Source organism: Pseudopipra pipra, chromosome 1 (assembly GCF_036250125.1).
Source record: "Pseudopipra pipra isolate bDixPip1 chromosome 1, bDixPip1.hap1, whole genome shotgun sequence".
NCBI lineage: Eukaryota > Metazoa > Chordata > Aves > Passeriformes > Pipridae > Pseudopipra > Pseudopipra pipra.
Window position 1 is genome coordinate 23840672 of NC_087549.1, and position 18874 is coordinate 23859545.

General features: G+C 43.5%; 1 protein-coding gene across 5 annotated transcripts in view; it reads right to left on the bottom strand.

Annotated features, from left to right (window-relative positions):
• The window catches only part of ESRP1 (epithelial splicing regulatory protein 1), a 36422-nt gene extending 22811 nt beyond the window's left edge, over positions 1-13611 (bottom strand). For all 5 annotated transcript variants that reach the window (XR_010429084.1, XM_064648675.1, XM_064648665.1 and 2 more), the window contains exons 1-6: positions 13002-13611; positions 12668-12796; positions 11675-11788; positions 9135-9249; positions 1722-1820; positions 1565-1619 (exon numbers count right to left, since the gene is read on the bottom strand). Coding sequence is in view for 4 of the 5 variants with exons in the window: in XM_064648675.1 (XP_064504745.1) it covers positions 1565-1619; positions 1722-1820; positions 9135-9249; positions 11675-11788; positions 12668-12796; positions 13002-13133 (644 nt within the window). In the remaining variant the exon portion in view is untranslated. The remainder of the gene's footprint in view (positions 1-1564; positions 1620-1721; positions 1821-9134; positions 9250-11674; positions 11789-12667; positions 12797-13001) is intronic.
• Positions 13612-18874: the final 5263 nt, after the last annotated feature.

Genomic DNA, 18874 nt, shown 5'->3' on the forward strand with positions numbered 1-18874 from the left:
CATTTGTGCTTCTCCATTATCTGAACAAGGTTGCTGGTATAAAAATCAAGCACTTGTTATTCTAATCTAGATAAGTGGAAATTGAAGCAGAGCAATTAGATGTAACTGAGATTAGTGCTTATTAGTTGTACTGTGACAGTGTGTTAAGAGCCAGTCACCAGCCAAGACCAAATCTGTTCTTGGCTGTACTCAGCACACACAGGACTCCTGCCCCAAGAGTTGAGCTGTAACATTGCTTGTTCAGGCCATCACCATGCTACTAGGGACTAATATAGCTAAAGGCTACATTGGCTGCTTAGTATGGGAATAGCTCAGCCACAGAAAGCCCGGCTTAATTGGTCATTACCACAGTCTCTTTTGTTCTCTTACTCGTTAAAAGTGTCCATTACAACAAAATGCTCACAGCTACCCGAGGCTGCCTTTCTGGCTACTGCAAGAACAGGTTTTTGCACAGAAGAGACAACGCGATTGATTAAGCAGATGAAGTGCTGTTCAGTAGCAGAGGACTCCCTCACACTAACGGGCTGTGGTATGCCTTTTTATAGAAGGGTCGTGTTTCTCACTCATATTTTAATTTCTCGGTTGGCCTTTCTGTCTGTAGCTGTCTGTCCCAAACTGTTTCCCCTTGCCTCTTAATTCTGTGCTTCTCACTACCTCAAATAAGATGAGATCTTCCACCTCATCCCAGAATTTTGTTAGTGAAAAGGAAAAAGCTTAGAACAATGCTGAACATAATCCCTGAGCTAATCTTTCTGGACACTTTCTGCCAATCTTTTTGCATTTTTTTCTTGCTTCTTTTGACTCAGAAGTGTCAGTATCATCTACCATTATGACAGATCCTTAATCTGGAAGGGGGAAGTAAGTATTTGTGGAAGATGGGAATATAAATAAAGTCAGTTTAACACCAGTCTCTTATGATATTGCAGAGGGAGCATCCAGCAAACCACTGAGAAAAATCTGTATTTATACATGGAAAGAGCACAATTACATTTAAAAAACCTAAACCAAACAACAAAGCAGTCAAAAGCAGATAAAGTTTTATGTTTAAAACATATTTGGGAATAAGATAATCATTGCAGCTTAAGCAATTGACTGGTAGCACAGTACCTCTCGCCCAGTATCTTTACAAAAGTGTTTCTTCCCTATAAAAAAAATCATGATGTGTATGCAGTAACTATGGAGTAAATTGCAGGAAGAGTGCAAGATTTAGTAACCAATAGGGTTACTTCTGCAACACTGCTTACATTCTTTGTTAATAGCACAGTACACTTAACACCCACTATAAGCACTTATTAGCAGAACCCAGAACTATAAGCAGTTAACATTGGCAACATTGAAGCCTAACAAGAAAACTGGCTTGCATCTGATCATAGAATACGTGTTCCCTTTGCCACTTAAAGGATCTAATCGATTCCCACAGCAGTGGCAAGACAATTAGAAATAAAGGTAACAGCTATTTGAAAATTAGAAACACAGACAAGCACAGCTTACCTAAACAGTAACTTTAAACAGGAAGTGGTGGGGGTTGAAATATGTGCAGCAACAAGAGGGAGAAAGTACTTACCAAGGCCCACTTTCAAATTTGTAGTTCACTCTTTCTGGATCTGAAAATCGGTGATCTGTGAAATACAGCACAAGTTATTTCCTATTTCATCAGCACGCAGGACAGGCAGGAAAACCAAAGAAGGAACAGAGAAAACTCGTTCATCACAATCACTTACTGTATGGTTCAGATATTAGTCTTAAAATAATATTCCCCATATCTTCAACTTGAGAGGCTCCATACGGAAATGCTGGACTGTTCTTATCAAGATTTAAATCTTTGTGCTAGAGTTAAGTCAATCATCACCAAACAGATTTCTAATTGGCTTCCTGACAGACAAACACACTTCCATGCTATCCCTGATGGAAAGTCACTTCTCAGAGGAAAATTTAATCCATTTCCCTGCCGAGATATGTTAGCTGCTCTGCCTTGTCCTCTAACTACTGCCACCTGCGGGAATGTGAGGTCATTTCAGGAAGTGTCTGCAGACATAAGACTCCATAATAAGGACATATATTTAATAAATCCATGAATTATGTATGTTTGACAGATACACTTCTGGAAGAGTGTGGAAGAGACTGGAGTCCTGTCCTCTTTAATTAACATCATCTTTAATCTCTAGGGAAAGATTTGAAGAAGAAGAAGCAAATAATAAACTAAAAGCTCCAGAAATAGGAGGATATACTACACACTTTCTGAATAAGTAAATCCTAAAGCAGAATAAGCATCTTACCACTTGAACAAAACCCACAAATGGCACTTCGTCTAAACCTTGCCTATTAGAAGTTACAACGCAAGTTTTGTGCTCTTATACAGAAGCATTTTGATAATCTGGTAAGAATCCACCACTTTTGTGTTTTCTCAAGATGCAAACCAGTTCCACAACCCATATCTTCTTCAATTTGAAGGATTTTGGAAATGACTGCAATAGAGAGCAGGAAGTGCCCTGTCCTAGAAAGACAGGCCATAGAAAGACCAAATAAAAACCACACATTCACAAATGGAGTCTGATTTAAGTTGTATATACCACCCTTTTTCACACAACTTCAAACAGTTTACTACAGTACGTCTCCCTCTTCCATCATATTTGCCCCTCTCCAACACCAGGTTACAGGACTAAGATTACTTGCAACTCTACTTCATGAAGCAAATTTTTAAAAAGGTCTTTTTCACTCACATCCCCTTCTTTGAAGAGTGTAGGGTAAAAAAGCAATCAAGAACAGAACAAGAAACAAAGAAATCTGGGAATAGGACTTGCAATTTTTTACTTGCCTTATCACTTTGCATCCAGACTTCAGAGGAAAAGTGAAAGTTTCTCAAACCAGACCCACGCTGGCACGGCAGTACAGTAATGCAAGACATTGAAAACTTGCCCACATCCCCCCTAAACTACATTAGGCACATTTCAAATGCTCAAGAGCCTGCACTTTGGTGCTCAAAAGTTGCTTCATAGTCCAAGACAGCATGTTTCCTCTTAAAAGAAAAAAAAAAAACAACAAAAAAAAAAAAGCTTTCTCCACCTAGAGGTGAGCAAAGTTTGAGTTGGCAGATGCCTACATGAAGTGCAGGGAACAGAACAGTTCCTGTTAGAAATAAACACCTCACAGCAGCTTTGCTGTATCATCTAATCAACTGGTGAGGCAGTGCAAATTTCTTTGTGAAACAGAGTCTTACCTATTATTCACAGGATGACTGCAAGTCGGTTCTACAAAACAAAATTTTTTTTAAATTGTCTTGTTGTGAGATGAAAAATAATTTCAACTGAATTAATGCATTCCTCTTCCACAGCAACAAAAGGAAAGCTGCTGTGCCAACACAATACACTTGAGGCTAACTTGATTTTGAGGTTTTGTTGTTTTTAAGTGTGCAGTAGAGTATAAAAGGTTAGAGGATGATGTTTAGTCTTAGAACATTTGAAGTGAATTATCATAGTTTAAAAAAAAAACACTTAAATCAGTGATTCCTCCCCTCCAACTGCTTGACTATAAATAGTTTGCTAGTCATTGCCTTTATCCTCCCTCCTGCTACCTTCTTTGGGGTAAAGTACTGAGAAAATTAAATAGTTGTCTTAAAAACCAAGCTAAAAAAACTGAATAATCTCAAAAACACAGTTTAAGAGATTACACTATTTATGACAATAGAAAATTTCTTCATTGTAGTATCTCTTCCTAAGCTTTAAACTTGACATTGCCTCCTCCCCCTGTCCCTGGGAAAGAGGGGGTTGAAAAGAAAAGTAACCCACAAACAGACTCCCTTGCAGAGAGGGTACCTAAGCAGTACCACACAGATGTTTCCGGGCACCTTGTGTATTAGAACAGAGGAGTGCATCTCCTCCTTTTCCCAACATCCTTCCCCCTGCAGCAAACAGCTCCACACTGGGCTTGTGCAGAGTCTCTGCTGTCTGTTCAGGGAAACACAAGCTGCTGAAGGATGCAGGTATTCGAACACTGGTCTTGCCTGACACATTTTTATGAAGATTTCAGAAATGTCTTTCCTCTGTCAAAAATCAAGAGAAATTGGGCAGCAGTTTCAATAGCTATTCCAGCAGGGGACATGCACACACATGTGCACACCCATACACTTGGCTGTTAGACTGTGCTGTCAGAACTGAAAAGACATTTCAATATTTCCTTTGTGCAGAGCCAAAGATCCCTACAAGTGATCAGCTGCCAGAGAGGGAATGCAGCAGTGTGAAGGGGCTGGGAATTTGAAGAGAGGCTATTACACAAGGAAAACAAACAACTCCACCACCCCATGTTCATTTCCTTCAATGAAAACGTTTTCTGAAGACACTGATCCACAGGAGCTGTAGTCCCTAAAAACACCCTAGTGCCAATGCAAGCTGGTACCAGATGTCAGACAGAGTCAGTTGTGCCAAACTCTAGATTAATATAAACACAGTGGGAGGGGAGGAAGAAAGTCATAAACATTAGCAGGAGTAAGAAATTGCTCACACCTTCACCTCCGATTAGTTAAAAGCAAAGGTTTCAGCTAAGATTGGAGAGAAGAACTGATAGTTTTCTGCACGTAAGTCACTATTATTAACATGCTTTTAAGTGAAAACCCATATTCTAATGAACAAGACCGATTACATAGAGGTGGACTCCTGTGGACAGAAACACTAGAAGTTCTCAACACTTCAGTTAACTGAGTAGTCTCTACAAAACCCACCCCTGGTTCTGTGAAGAGATAGGAGATCATACACGTTTGTGTACATTTTTATTTAAAGGATGCCTCTCTTGGGCAATTGAAAAGAGGCAATTGCTGTGGAGAGTCTAAGTTCACATTTAAAGAAGTGCTACAAACCAGACCTGGCTGTCTAAAGCCACTATATGCAGTAGCATACAAATGTATATTCCTAACAAAGCAACAAGCAAATGATACTCCCAAATAAGGCAGGATGGGAAACAAGGAACTACTTAATCTTGCTGTGCAGCTATGGCACCACCTCCTGCAATACTCAGGAAGTTAAAGGGACCAGGAGGAAAGGCATATTCTACATCATGGTGGCCTCTATAACATGGAAGAAGTTTCTAGATAGCTTCCTCAAATTCATCACCACAGCTTCACTTACTGTCAGTGCCCTCCAAGACTTCTTCCTTCCCACTGTCTCTTCCATTTCTCAGTCTCTTAACTCCTTTCTTACTGAACAACTAACTTAACCTGAGATGACATGAAACAGCATTGCAACTGTGCTCTGCATTGACCCTTTCCCCTTTGTTCTGTTTCTTATTTAAGTCTCTTTAGATAGAAGATTATATCTTTTTAAATAATACTTTGCATAAAGGTAATCTGATATTACCCAGTTCCTGAGTACTATCACAGGAAATACAAATAGCAATATCCAAGATTCTCAGGCAATGCCCAGTTAAGGGCTTTTCATTGCCAGAGTTAGGCACTATTGGTTTTAACTGTGCTCCACATCATTGTTTGCAAGCCACCCAGGTCAAAAAAACAAAACAATAAACCCTCAACAAACCAAGTTTCAGGACTACAGTATCCAGCACATTAAGCAGGTTGTTCTGAAGTGCACCTGTGTTCCTACTCAGAACATGGTCAGATACTCCTAGTAAGGAGTTATTCTCATAAATCCAGTTCACAAGTGGAGCAAACCAAGCACTGGAGGAAGCAAGAGCTATTTGCCACTTAATGGCTCCTGCACACCCAATCTCGAGGCAAAGGATGAGTCTTCTGCAGACCTAATATGAATAGTCATGCAAGCTTTGTTCACTCCACCCTAAAGGCACTCACAGGGTGAAAACTGGCTCGGCAAGCTTTGCAAATCAAGAAGTGCAGCAAGTATGGGAGGTACAGAGGGTGCAAGAACTACCCTGCTCCTTTTGTATGCTTACACATTAAAAAAAAGATTTCAACAGATCCAAGTTCCTTTCTCTGCTGGGACATGATCACTTCTCTCAAGTTTTGTTACTTGAAATTTCTCATAATTGTTCTGCTGTCATTACACCTACACAATTCCAAATAAATTCTGCCAGAAGACTGTCTCCTACATTAAGAACTGTTTTGAGACCATGAGTTAAGCAGCAGTAGCACTCAGAGACTGAGAAGTTACAACTAGTTTCAGTTCTTCCTTGGTCCCTCCAATTTCATGGCATTCTAAAACTTGCTTTACCTTGAATTAAAAGAAATCAGTGGCTATTTGTACATGAAATGTATAATTTCTTGGAGGAAGGAAGAGGGAAGATATGTAAAGCTTTCTCCTGAGCTTTTGGAATGGTGTCATTGCTGTACACAAATGTCAAGTAGTCTGCTGAAAGAATAGGTCCCCAAAGGATTTTCTAAAGTAAGAATAACCCAGTCAATTATTCAGTTTATTATCTCTATGTTCTTTTTCAAGATTATGCTTGCCCTGTCTGCAAGAAATACACAGCTAATTCCCTACTATCCAGTGTGTTAGCTACTGAAATATATATCTAGAATGACTGTGCAGTAGGAAGTTGTCTCCCCTGATTATTGGGAGCAATAGAGTACATCCTCCATTTGCCTGCAGTTTGTCGTTTAATCAAATGTTACACATAAAAATAAAAGCTTTTGAAGACTTCTAATAATTTAAGTAACTGCAGATTAATACCCAACTTTCCCTTAACTATTTTATATCATACAAGTTTCCTCTTACTGACCACAACCATTTTACACACAGATAAATGGAGATGTAAGTACATGAAGGGACGTGCCCAAAAATTATTCTATTCCTGTTCTTACCAGTTTGCAAATACACATTTCTTGAATCCCTAGTCAGTACCCCATCCCTGTACTAAAACCTTCTATCCTCAACAAATGCTAAGAAAAGCAGCACAGTATAGTTTGTGGCAGAAATCATGGAAGATTCCCTTCATGCAGCCTCTTTAGCAATGGGGCTGAATTTCTGCACTTTCTACAAGAATAACAAGAGCTTGGTCAGATTCTGTGCACTAATCTTCAGTTTCATTTCAACCTAATGCATTTGTTTCTGTGTCCCCCACAGCATATCCACACATCAAGGAAAAGAAACCCAAACAACTCTGCATACAACTGTTTGAACTAGTCTTTAGACTTAGCACCTGCTTCAACAACCTTTTTATCTCAAACATTACATACATGTCCAGACTCTCCAAGTGCAATTAATTCATACAGCTTCATTTGGTACATTTCAGCAAGGTGAGGAGGAAAAAAATAAAAAAATCATTATATTTGTCAATAAAAGGAAAACAAAAATTGTTTTACCCTTTTTGGTATCTTCATCCTCTGCCCCCAACACTCGTAAACAACATAGGGCAGAGACAGTCTATTTTCGCCATGTTGCATAACCGTAGCAACTTTACAAATAAGAACATTAGCAGTTACAAAACAAGACAAACCACAAAGATTAATATAAGACCAGAATGAAGTTAGGTTTATATACCTTAAGAAGCATATCATATCCAGAATTCAGACTCATGTTGAGTGCCTTTGGATAGACTGACCAAGCCCCTAGGAACTTGGAGAAAATACTGTTGGCACCTGACAAAATCACTCTCAGATGGTACTGACTCTTTAGGGGCTTCCTGACAATCAGGTAACACAGGGTGGTCTACTTTCCTCTCCCAGCAGCCAGGGAATACACAGTCCTTCACCATGCTTTAGCTGACCAGTGACACTCCAGACAGCTACAGTCATAAAACTCCTTCCACAGTAGCAAAACATACCACAGACATTCACATGAAAAGAAAGCAAAGGCAACCCTCCAAAACAGTTGAAATAGCTCATTGTCTTTAACTTCTCTAGCTCATGTCAAAGTATTCCCTAAACAGTGTATTAAATTTGACCATAAGTTCAAGAAGCCTCCAACATCCAGTTTCTATGCAACACAGCCTTTATTTCACTTTTCTACATAGTCAGACTCCTACTTTAAGTGTACTTCAGAGTAGGGGGAGAAGTAGTTTCTGCCTCTTCACTAGCAGAGATTAATCTTAATTTGCAGATGGCAAAGCAGAGCAGGCAGCCTCCAGTATTCAACCTTATGGTTAAACACAAAAAAAAATAATCCATAAATACGTATGTATTTTATGCCCCCTAACACAGGTACAAAGCCCAGGCAATACTAGTCCTGCAGTGAAAGGACAAAATAATTCAGAAGCCACAGACATCAGCTCTTAATGGCAAGCACTCTACAGACACAGTAAGCTAGTCAAAGTTATTAAAAACAATAGCCACAACAACTACCAATAATAGAGAAGAACTTCAAATTCCTTTACTGGTCCTTCCTAGGTAGCTTTTTGTGATCAATACTTCAACAGCTCAGTAGGGAAGTCAAGTGTTTCTGTGTCCAAGAGTATGTTCGAGATGAGGACTGAAGCTTGTAGCAAGAGGAGAGACTGCCAGGGAAGCAAGGAAGAAGGCACTGCCGAATCATTCACAGCCTCAGCCCTCCTGACTGTACATGGCATACAAACAAAAGCATGCTGAGACTAGGTAAAGAGCCAGACAGAACTAGGTTACAGACCACTTCAGACTATTCAGAAAGTAATTTTAGACATCCCTGTCACTGAAAATGGAAACATATTACTGACAGCATCTTAGTGCCAGCCGAGCCTTGTGAGGTGCAACATATGCACCTCCCAGGAGACTGAATATCACACATGCCAACAGCATCCTTGCCTTAGGTTCACTCCTGCATTGGAGATTCACTACAAGCTCACATCAAGAATAACCATTCCCTCTCCTGAAAATTAAGAGTCCCCCAACATTCAGTCTCGTCTAAAAATTAGATAAAAATCTAACTGATGGAATGAACCACCTCAAACTTTAATGTTATGATTCATAACAGCAATTTGAACAGATGTGCCAGTTACACTAAACTGTGAAGTTGAAAGAGAGAAAACTATAAAGATGATAAACAAAACATAGAAGTCAAGAAGAAATACAGGTTTTTCTCCATGGAAGCACACATCTTCATATGTTTTTATCTTTGTGAGAAAGCTCAGTACAGCTCCGAGTCACTCATTAAAGTTATATCACCCCTAAGCATATGTTGCAAGCATTACTCACACACCTCTGTCCTAGAATTTAGCCAAGACTGTAACAGCAGCAGACACCATCACTGTTAAAAGGATACATTCTGTCATGGCCACAACATCGAGTTTGCTAACTTCAGGTGAGCCAGGGCAACACTTCTTGAACTCTTTCCGCAAGTCAAAAAAGGAGTAGAAGCATTCAGGCAGTAAGATATTCTGTAACAGGAACAGAGTAACTGCTGTCAAGGGTGAGTTTAATGTACTTTGTCTTTAGATACCAAACTGTCTAACAATTTCTATATAATAGGTAAGAAACACAAGCATCCTTTGCTACAGAGAAACTCACGTAACTCTTCTTAGCCAGGTAAGTACATTTTTATAAACTTCTTTGCATAAGCAGCTTTCTCTCTATATAGTTTAAAAAGAGAAATGTGCTTTTGTGCTGCCAGAGAAATATTTGCAATTATTACTAGAGCCTCAAATCCAATATATATGTACAAGAGCAAATGCCTGCTATTGTAACTTATCATCAGTTCTTGATTCCAATTTTAACTGTAAAAAGCCAGAGGGCACTCAGTTCAGCTTACAGAACCAAGCACAATTTGCGAGATGAGCAGATGATATTTCAGTTCATAGACAAGGCTGAGTTTTCAGAGAGTAGTCACACTTCAAATATTTATTCCCAGCAAAAAAGATGAGGGTTTGACATGGTGCAGAGCTTGGCAATCTATGCATAGTAACTGCTTTAATTACAGTGTATGAAGCCAGAAGCAAGTTAGGTAGCCCACTAGAAACCCATAAAACCCCTTTTGCCTCCCCACTACATTTACCACACACTGTAATTTTTTTGGGGGGTGTCAAAGAAAAGACATGGAGAAGTCTTGGGGGAAGCTGTTGAAACCAACACAAAACCTTACTCCTTCAGTTAGCTCTTCACCCCAGAGGTTCCCCACAGACAGAATACTTCATACTCCTTTTGGCTGTTTGTTGCTTGCAAGGCTCTCTAGACTAAAAGTATGGGCTTTCTGGGATATAACTACTAGTTAGCATCTTGACATTATAACAGAATAACAGGCTATGTGAAAGCATACTTAGGAAGCCCAAAGAAAGAAGTTTAGGCTCTAAAAACAAGTTCTGCTTTGAGAATGTTAAAGCTTATCTTAGCATATGGACATTGCATTAGGCAAACAACACTCTTAAAGACAAACTTATGAAAATGCAAGTGTGCTTGCCAAGATTTTCTGCTTTAGTTTTAGGATGACTCTTTCTTCCATGATGTAAAATGAAACTTTCACTTCGAATAGTTGATGCCAATTCATTCTCTGAATACCATGAGTTGCTAGCTGGGTTCAGAATGGGCATCTTAATCAAGAGCCTAGTGGTTTCTGCCTATCTGGATTTTAGTGATCACACAGTCAAATCTCTGAATTAGGGTATTCGCAAAAGAACTATTTAAGAGTCTCATATGCATCTGGTTTACTTTATCTGCAGGCAGCACAGAACAAATTTTAGATGAATAATTCTTAACAAAACAGCAAGACAATATTTTGATGAAGATTTGATTCCTGTCTGTGACCCTGTGATGATATAGAAAAAGGCTGCCTGTCCCCAACATCAATCAACTTAAATAATTGTAGGAGTTGTCCTTTCTTTTATCCACATAATTTAAATGGATGAAGAGACTTATTAACCAAGAAGAAAGTCCGCTAAAAACCTGTTTCCACATTTTCTCACATTATACATCATAGAAGACAAGTTACAGGACTGTCCCTTTACCATGAATCATGCTATTTCTCTTCTAAGCATTCAAAGCTATAAACACTTAAAGCCCCAACAAGTATTGCAACCAAACTCATTCAGTATCAGTTTTGTAATAACACAGACTTGCAGCAGTGCCCTTTCAAAGATGAAGCAGCAAACTCATGGGCACAAAAGTCAGCTGCAAAGAGAGGAGCAGAACAGCTCAGTTACAGAGCAATGCATGTTCATACCACAGAATTAGGTGTTATTAATATTGAAGCAGTTATTTCAGAACTAGAGAGAGACAGCATATTGCTGGAACCCTATCACTAATGAAAAGTAGGTAGGACCCTGTAACACTGTTAGCGATTTGGCAACTCTGAAGTTATAGAAAACTCTAGAATATGAGACTAATCATCACTCATATCCTGCCTCAAACTACTGTTCAGCTCCTTACAAATATGAACACCGCCCTCAGAGTGTCAGCTGAATACGCAGAGATTGAAAGTTGCCAAAGCTAAACGTGAATGTAAAATTTCAAAAGACAGTTTATGATTAAGGTGGTTAACTATTTAGCAACATTTCAAAATCCCACCTCTTAATCCATTGTAGCTCCTACAGCTGTAGAAGCTATGAGTACTGTCAGTGCTCCTCTCTCAAACAGTTAAGAGTATCTTCCTTTTGATTTAACTTAAAAAGGCATCTCAAGGCTACATAGGCACAGGGCACTGTCTATGTCTTCCACATGGACAGGCTCTTTAGGCTGGTAAGCACATTAACATACGAGCGATGTTTGTGCTATGGTTGTGTGGAGGTACCCTCATACTAAAGAGAAGTTATCAGTTTTGCAAGAAATCATAGAAAGCACATTAGGATTCAAATTTAAGCTACAACTACATACCTTTTTGGAAGCTTCAGGGTGCAGAACCTGCCTAATGTGCAACTGTCCATCAGTACAGAAACAGAAGGAAGTACCTACACCAATATTCAGCTCATTGCTCACAGACTGATTAAACTGTAGGCAGGAACAAGAAAAAACATACATGTTAAAGAGATCAGAATAGCTGCACTGTGCAGTGTCATCAGTTGGTAACATGTTATTCCTGGTCAGCAGGAACATGGAGCTAGAATTCCTTTTTGCATAACCCCACTACTTCACTTCTGTAGATTTGTTTCTTACTAGCTTGGCACATACTAACTTACATAGTTATCATCACTGGAAACCACCACTTTTCCCCTTTTTAAGGAAATATGGCTACACAGACAGTCCACAACCCAGAAAAAAACCCAACCTTTTTGAGAAACATTTGCAAAAGCACTGCAATGAGACATAAAGCTGGTTGCAGAGAGCTGAGGTAGTCCTAGGGCAGAAGAGCTTTTCAAACACGGTAGTCAAACACGTTGGAAAGGAGACAGTTTTCAGCCCTACCCTCAATGGAAATCACACACACCTCCTTATTAATCTAGGGGCTTTAGTACTGTCACCTTCTCAGGACTGATGAGCACAAACTCTGACAGGGCCTGCCACCACCCAGCCTTTTCAGGGGACACCTAAACTTGGCTTCTTCCAACACTGATTGGGGCTCACCCTCAGGTGAAACTCATTCAGGGTCTAGCATGGCAGGAGAGCAGGGTAGGGGAATATCTGACTCTGACCTTCCTCACTTGGCGGTCAGGTCCTCACAAGATGAATGAGCAAAAAGCAAGGAAGAAATGCCCACAAAGCCCTCCACATACAGGCTGCCTGGCCCACACAGATCAGTGGTATCCCTGTGCCACGTTCCACTGTCCTGACAGTGGGGTGGAAAGTATAAGTGGATGATAACACTGCCTCTACCCCACAGGGGAGCTCCCAAAGGAGACCAGCACCCAGCAGCCAGTTATGGGGTGTCACCTGTCTCAGTGCCTGCTCCAGCGGCGGAGCCAGTGCCAGGCTCTCCACATCCACCTGGGTGATCTCCTGGCACTCAGCCGTCAGCTCTGGGTGGTCAGGCCGGACCAGCACGTCATGCAGGTGCCCCAGCTCCAGAGAAAGCAGAGGAGGGGTGAGTCAGCTCTCCTGGCTGGGGGTCCTCACCTGCAGCACCAGCCCCTACCCTCCACCAGAGCCTGCTCCAGCCTGGAGCACCCACTGCCAGCCCAGCGCTGAGACCACCCTACCCGCACCCAGCATGGCAAGGGCCAAGGGGAGCAGCAGGTCGGGGTGCTCCCCCCTCGAGTGAAAATACCTCCTTACTCCTCAGGTCGACCACTTTCCACAGGAGCTGGAGCAGCTCTCGCTCGTCTGAGCCCAGCCTTGCCCCGTTGGTGCCCGCCGTGGTCACAAAGAGGATCACCAGGTAGTCGGGAGACGCCGTCATGGTGCCACAGGGTCAGCAGAAAGGATAAAAAGGAGAGAAAGAAAGAAGAAAGAAAAAGGAGGAAAGGAAGGAGGAGAAGGGGACGAGAAGAGAGCGGAAACTTTCCCTGCCCGAGGCGCTTCCAGCCGAGACCCAAGCGGCAGAGCCCCCACCTGCAGCCTCGCTCCCCAAGGACCTGGCGCGGGGGAGGCGCACGGCTTCCCCCCGCTTTCCCACCCCCTTTTTCCCGAGGCGGGCGGCGGCCGCTCCCACTCCGGCTGCACCCTTAGGAAGCGCGCAATGGCTGCGGGCTTTTCAGCGCGGGGCCGCGGCACCACCTGCCCACCCCCGGCCCACGTGGTGCAGGTAACACACACCTGGCGCCGCCGCCCATTGGCCCCGCCGGGCGGGGACGTGGCAGCGCGGCGGGGGCGGCAGCGGGAACGGGGGGCCGGGATTGCGGGCGGGACGCCAAGCGCGGTGCCGGGATTGCGGGTGGGTTGCGGGAGCGCGGCGACGGACGAGCCGCCCCCGGCCTCCGAGGAGCCCCATCGGGCACCGACGGCGGCCCGGACCTGCCGGGCTCCGCCTCCCGCCGTCGGGGCGCGCTGCCCGGGGAGGTCCGGCTCCTCACCGGCGGGGCGGGGCCCCGCTCCTGCCGGGACGTGTCGCGGAGGGCAGGTCGGTCCTGCGTCCGCGAGCAGCCCCGTCCCCCGGACGCAAGAGGAGGGGAGATGGCCACGCCGCCCGCGGCCCCCCGGCAGGTCTCCTCCCTCGGTCGGGGGCCGCAGAGGCCGGGTGCGGTGCCAGGGAGCACGGCCGTGGCGTGCGGGCCGGCTGTCCCTGGGAGCAGCTCCGAGGGAGCCGAGGGATCAGGGCGGTGGAGTCTCTTCCTCTGTCGTCCTCAAGGCAGCGGCATCGCAACTTCTGTGCGGCTCGGGCACGGCGGATTGAGTGATGTGTTAAGAGCTGGCCAGTGAGGCTGTTGCAGCCTTCCCTCCGTGAACTTGTGATTTTGGCCCTTGTGACAACCTCACTTCTGCTGATCGCTGTTCCACGGTGAAATCTCTATTTTAAATGCATAATGCTCAAAACTAGATCTTTTCATGACAAATCACTGAAGGCAGGGTAAACAAGTAACTCTAACTTTCCTCAGGGAAATTCTGTTGGACACCTCGTTCTTTAGGATCTCAGTTGTTTATTTCCAATGTCATTGCGATGCTGCTTTTTGAAATTTTTACTGAGATCATAGAATCTTAGAATATACTGAGTTGGAAGGGACCCATTAAGATCATCGAGTCCAAATCCTGGCCCTGCTCAGGAAACCCCAAGAATCACACCATGTGCCTGAAAGCGTTGTCCAAATGCTTCTTGAACTCAGGCAGGCTTGGTGCTGGGACCCTGGGAAGTCTGTTCCAGTGCTCAGCCATCCTCTGGGTGAAAAACCTCTTCCTGATATCCAGCCTAAACCTACTTTGCTTTGAAATAGCAGCTTCATGCTATTTCCTCGAGTCCTCTTACTGGTCATGAGAGTGAAGAGATCAGTACCTACCCCTCCACTTCCCCTTGTGAGGATGTTGAAGACCACAAAGAGGTCTCCCCTCAGTCTCTTCTCCAGGCTGAACAAACCAAGTGACCTCAGTCATTCGTCATATGGCTTCCCCTCAAGGCCCTTCACCATTCTCGTGGCCCTGCTTTGGATGTCTTTTTTATATTGTGGTGCCCCAAACCGCACACAATATTCAAGGTGAGGCCACACCAGTGCAGAGCAGAGTGGGACAATCCCCTCCCTTGCCCAGTTGGTGATGCTTTGCCTGATGCCCCCTGGGCTGCCAGAGCCATCGTGGCTAGGCTTCATGAACAAAGATTTGGGGACTGCCAGAGCACTGCTGACTCATATTGCCATTGACCAGGAAACAAAAGAATGACTCAACTTGCCATTGACCAGGACCCCCAGGTCCCTTTCTGTGGCACTGCTCTCCAGCCTCCTGTTCCCCAGTCTATACACACAACCAGGGCTGCCCCATCCCACGTGCAGAATCCAGCACTTGCCCTTGTTAAATTTCATACGGTTAGTGATTGCCCATCTTTCTAATTTGTTGAGGTTTCTTTGCAGAGCTTCCCTGTCCTTGAGGGAGTTGGCACGTCCTCCCAGTTTGGTGTCAGCAAATTTACTTAGTGTATTCCTTTGAGTCCTTCATCCAAGTAATTTATGAAGACGTTGGAGGGCTGAGGATGGAGCCCTGTAGAACCCCACTGGTGACTGGACACAAGCCCCATTCACTATAACTCTTTGTGCCCAACCTGTGAGCCAGTTGCTCACCCATGGTGCAATATGGTTATCCAGCTGTGTGATGGACATTTTGATGATGGTGTGCATTGTGTGTTTCTTCATCACCATTCCTTGCGTTGGTGCAGGTTCACAGCTTGCACCACCTTTTATTAATGCATACGCATTTGCTTGGTAGGAAGGGAGCAGATGTTTCACCACTACTGGGGATCTTGTCAGCTACTGACTCCTCCACATAGTGCCCAGAACCCTTGTCCTGCTCTGCTGCAGTTTGGTGCAGCCTGGTTCTCCTTGCAGGGACTGCCACCAAATTCCTGCTTGATAGTTCATGTGCTTCAATAGACAGCATGACACAATGGGGTAATTTTCACTCTCTCTGGTACAAGATTTCAAAAATGGCATGCACTGTTAGCAGAGACTGCAATTTGAGGGTTGAAATATCAATTTAATCACTTCAGTTTTTTAAAGCGTAGCTGAAATTGGCCATGTGAATCTCACATCAGGAAACACCTGAGCTAATTGTGCCCCATTTGTTGGAGGGTTAGAGCACCTGGGTTTCTTTGGGCATTTCACTTCTGATGTTCTGATGCATTGAGTGAAACATATGGGAAGGAGAGGACTGGGATGTGTGTCCTCACCAGTGGCTGCAGCTGATCTGTACTCAGCATCTGAGGAGTTTGCTCTGTGACGTCTGCCTAGCCTGGAGAAGAGGGATTCAATAGTATAGGATTTCTTTGTGCAGTTTCCATTTCAGGTCTTAGTTTAGTGCAACTTCTTAAAAAAATCTTTATAGTTTAGTACAAAAGACCAGAAGTACATTTCTGAAATGATTTCACATCGGAGCACACCAGACAGAGAGAGCCCCGGCTCCCCGTCTTTCAGTGAAACGTAATCATCCATTCTAGGAAGTTTGCTTCCCGATGCCTGCTTGGCTTTTGAGATGCAGCTCTTGTCTTTGTGAGAATGATTTTTGGATGGGCACCTCTTTCTTGACTTGTGATTTGTTGTGTTCTGCTTACATACATCTTTTTTTCTTCCCTTTTATACCTGACTGTCTTATCCTATCTTGTCTCTTTCCATCTAGGAGTATGAGACTTCCCAGCTTATCACTAGAGCAGGCTGCATTATGTATAGTAACCCCTTTCAAAGGTAAAACTGTACCCTGAAAGTATTTTTAATTCCCACTATGTTCTTTGAGTTCTCGACTAACCCTTGTTTTATTTATTTATTTATTTATTTAGGAAGCTACTCACCACTAATTGTTACTGTAGAGCTTTTATTTTTCTCATTCTTGGATAACACATTTCCTAAAACACCTGTTTTGCAGTTACAGTTCCCATTCCACCCTCTTTCTTGCATGCTTGCAGCACCTGGTCTGACAACATGTACCAGTTGGTTAAGTTCCTGTGTTGTGTTGCCCAGGCTCCTGGCATTTGTGTACTCCCATTCCAGTTGCTTCTCCCTGCCTGTTCCTTGTCCCAGGACTCCTTAAACACAGTCTTTGCATGAAGTGTCACCTTCCAGATGACATCAGCATTGTTACCTACAGGAAGGTACTAAGGTGCTTTGGGGCACGATGACCTCTCAAGGCTCCTCCCAGCACCCTGTTGCTGTATTTCTCTCCTCTGGCATGCCTTCTGTTTCCCGTCTGCTGTCCATCTGATTGCTAATCCCAATGTAACTGTTTCTCTGTCCTTTTTGTATTAGTTCTGGTGGTTTCTCACCACAGATTCTTTTGTTTCACTTTCTGTTTCAGCACATTTCTGAAAGCTTCCCTCTCTCACCCAGTGATCCCCTTCGTCCCAGTTTATTTGAACAAACCTGTGACTTTGCACTGTGTCCAGGTTTTTTCTGCTGGTTCTGCATCTCCCACCCTCCTCTACAGGAGGGTCTTCAGCCCAATGCCACCTGCATCTCTGTTATCCTTTCCTGCACAGACCTTTGGTCTGTGCCAAGTGTCCCACCTGTATCACTCTTCCCCGTCAGTGCTCTAGTTTTCTTCCAGAATATAAACTTTTTACAACTGAAACTGAAGAATCATCTGTATAATGTTTTTTGAACGTGCTAATGTTTACCACCGACTGGTTTTTTTTAATGTCTCTAAGATAACTGCTGCTCCTAACAAAATTCTGTTTTCTCTGCTTTCACTAGTGGAAAAAATACCCCCAAAATACCCAAATTATTTCCTTATATTGTTCAACTGGGTGTGATGTTCAAACACTGCTGCTCTTCCTTGCAGCAAGGAAATACCACTGACCTGTAAGCCCAGCCATTTGCTGAAATCAATGACACTGCATTCACAGCCATCTGAATTTAATCCTGCAAAGCTGATTCTTCTCACATCCAGAGCTGCAGCTGTTACCAGCAGTGAGGGAGTCACTGCAGATAAAAACACAGGGCTGGAATTCCCCTGCCAGTTACTGAAACAGCTCCTGCTAGCTGACCTGGTTGCAATACTGTTCCAGGCTGTCCCAGGAGAGAAGTCATCTAATTGGGACTGCGGTCCTCTGGCACAATGGCACACGTGGTGATGTTCATGTTTGGAGTAGATCTACAAAGGTACTCTCCCACAGAAATCTCCACAGAGTCCATAAACGTAACCAAAACAAGCTGTGCCTAGTGTCACAAGGCATTGTGCTATTAAAATACATAGAGAGGATTTTTTTTGTTTTCTACATTTAAGAAAATATATATATATTTTACTTCAGGAGTTTAGATCTGGCTGTTAGTGTAAGAGAGGGTCCCAGCTTGGTGCAAATCTGCCAGCAAGGCCAAGGAGGCCCCTTGGTTCTCAAATTCTGAAATGTTTCTGTCAAGGGATTTGCAGTATTTCAACTACATCTATTGAAATGGTATGAGGCAGTACCATGTTTTCAGTGTATTGAGAAGAAGTTTTAGTTGATGAGTCTCCCTGCAGTGCCACAAAACATTTCTTCAGGTGTGCCAGTAGAACTGGTTGTGGAATTGCATGTTGTGGCCAAGCTCCACAACACGTGCTGTGGGGACGGGAACTTCCTGAACTAGTTTCACCAGTGCAGATGGATATATTGAACTACAGCCTTGTTTAAATTGATGCAACATTTTCATGTGGAGTCCGACCCAGAGGACTGCTGCTCCCAGTGTAAATTGAAGTCTGGAGTGCTGACAAAGCACCAAGCTCACCTCCTGAAACGCAAAAAGGGACTTGCAAATTCCTGATGCATGCACAAAATAGCACATTTGATTAAGCACTGTTTCAGAAACAAGATGCGGGTAACAAAGCACAATTATCACTCTTAAGGGACAAAATTATCATTAAGGGAAGTACAGGTATGTGGCTGAAGTTTTGGTCCAGAGATGTAACATGTCCTGTTGTAGCTTCCTCCAAAGGCACATGGTGCAGCTGTGCTATCGTGAGAGCTCCTACTTGTGCAACCACACAGCGCTTGCGTAAGATTAATTCCACATCGTTCTCCTGGCCACGGGCTGGCTT